At 50.6% G+C, this 4,870-nt stretch overlaps 1 protein-coding gene across 1 annotated transcript; it reads right to left on the bottom strand.

Annotated features, from left to right (window-relative positions):
• Positions 1-2,141: 2,141 nt before the first annotated feature.
• On the bottom strand, positions 2,142-4,022 carry LOC308301881 (tripartite motif-containing protein 16-like; the record flags this gene model as incomplete). Its single annotated transcript, XM_080746031.1, has 1 exon — positions 2,142-4,022. The coding sequence occupies one exon, from the start codon at positions 4,020-4,022 to the stop codon at positions 2,142-2,144; it is 1,881 nt and encodes a 626-aa protein (XP_080602157.1).
• Between the last annotated feature and the right edge of the window lie 848 nt (positions 4,023-4,870).

Raw genomic sequence — 4,870 nt, 5'->3', positions numbered from 1 at the left:
CCAGCTGCGTGAATCAAAACAACATCCCGCAACAACATTCCAACAATGGAACAAGGGGGGAGCGCTTGTTTTCGGTGGAGATGACAGAGGTGCGCCGGCGTTATATTATAAACACAATTTGATCTAGCTATAACAACAATCATGACATAGGCTATTTATTATAATCACTAATTCACTATGAAGTGTCTTTAATTAGTCAAAATAGTCAAATAACAAACAAGGACGAATTGTTCTGCCCACATCAAACCAAAATGCCTAAACTACTGTAAATGTAGGCCTATTATAACTGTGATAATGGTTCTTAACTTATTGTAAGTCCCAATTATTAAGTATATAATACTTGACCTTATAAATATAGAATGTTTATGATTATTTCTTGTGTTATAGGTTATGAAACATCGCATGTAGGCCTATTATATTACCTATAACCTATACACAAGCTTCCATTGTTGGAACCGGGATGCTGTTTTGATACACGCGCCCCAGCTGGGTGCAGCTGGAATGGTGTGATCATCATCAGCTCAGCGCCAGCAGAGGATTCAGGCTTGGCTTTGGTCAGCGTTGCCCATTTAATCTATGTTAACCCCTTAGAACCCACTGGTAACCCCTTAGAATCCCCATATACAGTACATATTAAAAATCACTGTACTCTAGTCCAGGGGTTTTCAAAGTGGGTGATGGGGCACCCTGGGGTGCCGCGACGGCAGTCCAGGGGTGCCGCGAGATAATTTGATAATATTTGGAATTTATTTGGACACTTGAAAAAATATTTAGTATCATTTTAAACTTGGAGTAGGCTACAAAGTTATTTTCAGTCAGTTCTAACCAAAATGTCACTGACGGGCAGAAACCTCGTATCTCCAAGTTTCAAATGTGTACGTCTTTTGGTAAAGCAAAGCCCTGCTTCATCATACAAGACTGTCGCACAAAAGTTGTGAAAACAGCCGATCTACAAGCACACAACACCTCGCATGGCGAGGCATTGTGTGCTTGTAGATCGGCTGTTTTCACTAGTTTAGATCATTTTATAGATGATAAATACAAAACGAACGGTTTTGGACATACAAGGTTTCCACCCGACAACGACGATATGCTATAAATATAAGGTGCTGGGAGTGAAAATTATAATGTAGGGGTGCCTTGGATTAAAAAAATATTAATGGGGTGCCCTGAGACAAAAAAAAGTTTGGGAACCCCTGCTCTAGTCTATACAGTTACTTTAAAGAGTACATCAACAACACTATCATTCCTACAGTAGACTGGTTGTATTTGGCCTGTTTCGGACACAACCTTTAACACTGACCCCTTTTCTAAGTTCTGACCTGAGATCCTATTTCTCCCCCTGAGCATTCAGGCAAGCTCTGTCAGCTCAGTGGTAAAACATGTCAGCACTTGCTTCAAATTCTGGGCTTGAACTGGAAAGTTAATTCTAATGAATGTGTGTGTGTGTGTGTGTGTGTGTGTGTGTGTGTGTGTGTGTGTGTGTGTGTGTGTGTGTGTGTGTGTGTGTGTGTGTGTGTGTGTGTGTGTGTGTGTTTCCATACAGCTGCAGCTGCTCTCTCTCTCACATGGGGACTGGAACATTACAGCAGTGGTTCTCAACCTTTTCAGGCCGCAACCCCCAAAATAATCATATTTTAACTGGGACCCCCCCACCCTGACAAGTACTAAGAGTTGAGGCATTACATTTTGTACAACACTGTTCTATTGTGAAAATAGCAGCTAACAACGCCTCACGTTGTGAGGTATTGTGAGCATGTAGATTGGCTATTTGCACAATGTTTCTCTAATATTTGACAGTTTGGCCAATACTTTGTAGAAAAAGTCCTTAAATTGTCAACTTTAGAAATGTGCATTATACCCTCTATAAACTAAGTTAATCATCTGGGGACCCCCCAAAATAATGCAGGGACCTCCATGGGGGTCTTACCTTAGTTATTACTAGTTAATTGTAGATTTGATTATGTTGACAACTTGAAACTGGGAGCCCTGGGAGACGGATTGCTGAGGTCGAGCAGCACACCCATGACCACACAACTTGCCGCGTGCTACTCATACGCTGCGTTCGCGTTATCGAACCCATGACCTTGTGGTCCAAAAGGCTCTACCGACTGAGCTACCAAGGAAGGACACTCACTGACTTACCCGAGGTCGCACAGCTCAGCGGTGGCTCCAATAAAGGAAGACACGTAGAAGCCAGGGTGGAGGCTGTGTGTGAAGGTGGTGTGGACGCGGTGCAGCAGGGTCATGGTGTCGGACACGCCGTAGAAGGACAGGAGGCCGGCGCTGTGGTCCAGGTACACCCCGACCCGGGAGCTCACAGGGCCCGGGATGACCGCCCCCACGCTGCCGTGTCGGAACACGTACTCCTCGTCGTAGCACTGCAGCGACCAGGAGCTGTCGGTGTACCCGAAGCCGCTCTCGTTGAACAGCCCCGTCCTGCTGATGTCCCTGTAGGAGACCGCGATGTAGACGTTGTACCCGGTCCACTTCACCTCCCAGTAGCAGCGGCCGCTCAGAGCCTCGCCGCTCAGGACCTGGCGGCACTTGGTGAACCTCTCCGGGTGCTGAGGGTACGACTGTCTGCTCATCGTCCTCCTCACCTTCCTGTTGTCCCGGGACAGGGTCAGGTGAGCTTCCACCGTGTTCGGATCCAGAGCGATGGGACGTGAATACCGCAGGAACTCTGCTCTGGTTCTGGGCTCTGGAGGAGGAGGAGGAGGCGTTGGTGTTGTCGGCAGGAACGCGTCCACTCTGCTCACCGTCTCTGAGACGAGTGTCTCCAACTCCCTGAGGATGTCCTCTGGTCTGAACCTTACGTTTGACACATGGAAGCGGCTCGGAGGAGGGCTGTGGCTGCCGGCTGGCTGCGCAGACTCTCTGATCAGAGGAGGGCTGTGGCTACCGGCTGGCTGCGCAGACTCTCTGATCAGAGGAGGGCTGTGGCTGCCGGCTGGCTGCGCAGACTCTCTGATCAGAGGAGGGCTGTGGCTGCCGTCTGCTGACTCTCTGATGGTCGGGAGAGAGGATGTGAAGCCGTGCAGGAAGTGAACGTGATCCTCTGTGAGCTCCAGCTGCTCCAGCTCGGCGCCTCTCCTCCTCAGTCCGGCGACCTCCTGCTCCGCGCGCCTCCTCTGCTCGTCGCCGCGGCTCACCTGGCGTCGCTGCTGCTCCCTGATCAGCTCCTTCACCTCGGAGCGTCTCCGCTCCACGGTGGAGATGAGCTCGCGGAAGACGGCATCGCTGTGCTCCACCGCCCTGTCGGCGCAGAGGTTGATGGACTCCACCTCCCGGCGGAGCGCCTCGGCGTCCTCCTCCCTCTCCTGGATCCTCCGCTGGACGTCCTGACGACTCGCGGTGAGCTCCCTCTGCCGCGCGGCCCGCTCCGTGGCGGCCGAGACGGTGTCGTGGCCTCGGTGCTGGTCCATGGAGCACAGGTAGCAGATGCACTGCTGGTCGGTGCGGCAGAAGACCTTCTTCGCCTCGTCGTGGCGGGAGCAGAAGACGGCACTCTCCTGGAGGACGGGGGAGGCGCTGACCAGCCGGTGTTTCTGGAAGGCGGCGGACTGGTAGTGAGGCCGGAGGTGAGCGTCGCAGTAAGAGACCAGGCACTGGAGACAGGTCTTCACCGCTTTCAGCCTCCTCCCGGAGCAGGAGTCACAGGCCACGTCTCCAGGACCGGCGTAGCAGGGAGCAGGAGGAACATCTGGGAGGAGATCTGTGGTCTTCAGGTTCTCCATTACCTCAGCTGGGAGGAGCAGTGTCTTCTTCTGGCTCTGCTCCACCACCTCATCCATCGTGGTGTTTCTGTTCAGATCCAGTACTGTAGGAGTGACGGTGTGTGTTGTGCACTGTGGACCACAACCGGATGTCCCTCGCTGGTCGTCCTGGGTCCGGTGCTGATCAATAAACCTCCTGCAGCAGCTGTGTCCACATGGACCGCTCGCTGGACCACTCACCGGATCCAGACACTTAGAACAGCACGACCGTTCCTGGTGCACTTGAACTCCTTGCTGTGGCATTCCTATACAACACTGATACCTGACTAATACCTAAACCATGTGTAGAGGAGCTCAAAGTCTAGCAGTGATTAATAAAAATAAGCTACTGAATGGCATTTAGTTTAAAAAGAAAAGCCCATTATGTGATTGTGGTGACGACGACGAGTCGTCAGTGTGTGAAGTCGTTACCTCACACACGTGACGTCACACAATGTCTCTGACGTTATTTAGAGCACTGGTTGTCAAACTCTTCGGCTCTGGTCACGGCTTAACAACGCCACCAGGGCACCGGCAAAATACATTTTAGGTGACAAAATCGTATATTTAGTCGACTAAAACTAGACTGATACTAAGACTTTTCAGATGACTGAACATGACTAAAACTAAATGAAAATGGGCCTCTGACTCAAACTAAATCAAACCTTGTTTTCTAAATCAACACTGGTCATCACCAACGCAACACTGACTCAGTAAAGATGATCGCACAGATCAGAGTTGGTCTGGTCAGGAAGCACTGGAGTGGAACATGGAATGGAATCCTTTGCCAGTCTGTCTGCACACACTGTATCCACCTGTTTACGTGGGAATTTACTGTAGGATTACATGTGGGACACATCCGGTAAGCTGGTAGAAAACAGCTAAGAACAGCTGACATACACACATCGCGTCGCAGATACAACCGTTGTGAGCTTGTAGATCACACTCAGCTCCGCTCGGCAGCCGACGCCGGAACTTCTTCCCACCTGCTGTGCAATGCATGATGGGACGTCGGAAACTTGTGGATAGACAACTAACGCGACAAAGGCTTCCGTCTGAGCAAAGAAAGGACTTTTTATTAGTGTGGTTGCAGGACAACCAGGCTATAGTAC

This window comes from Nannobrachium achirus (assembly GCF_963921795.1).
Source record: "Nannobrachium achirus genome assembly, chromosome: 17".
In the NCBI taxonomy this organism is placed as follows: domain Eukaryota; kingdom Metazoa; phylum Chordata; class Actinopteri; order Myctophiformes; family Myctophidae; genus Nannobrachium; species Nannobrachium achirus.
The sequence above is the reverse complement of the archived record's forward strand: the minus strand, read 5'-3'. Positions and strand labels throughout refer to the sequence as shown.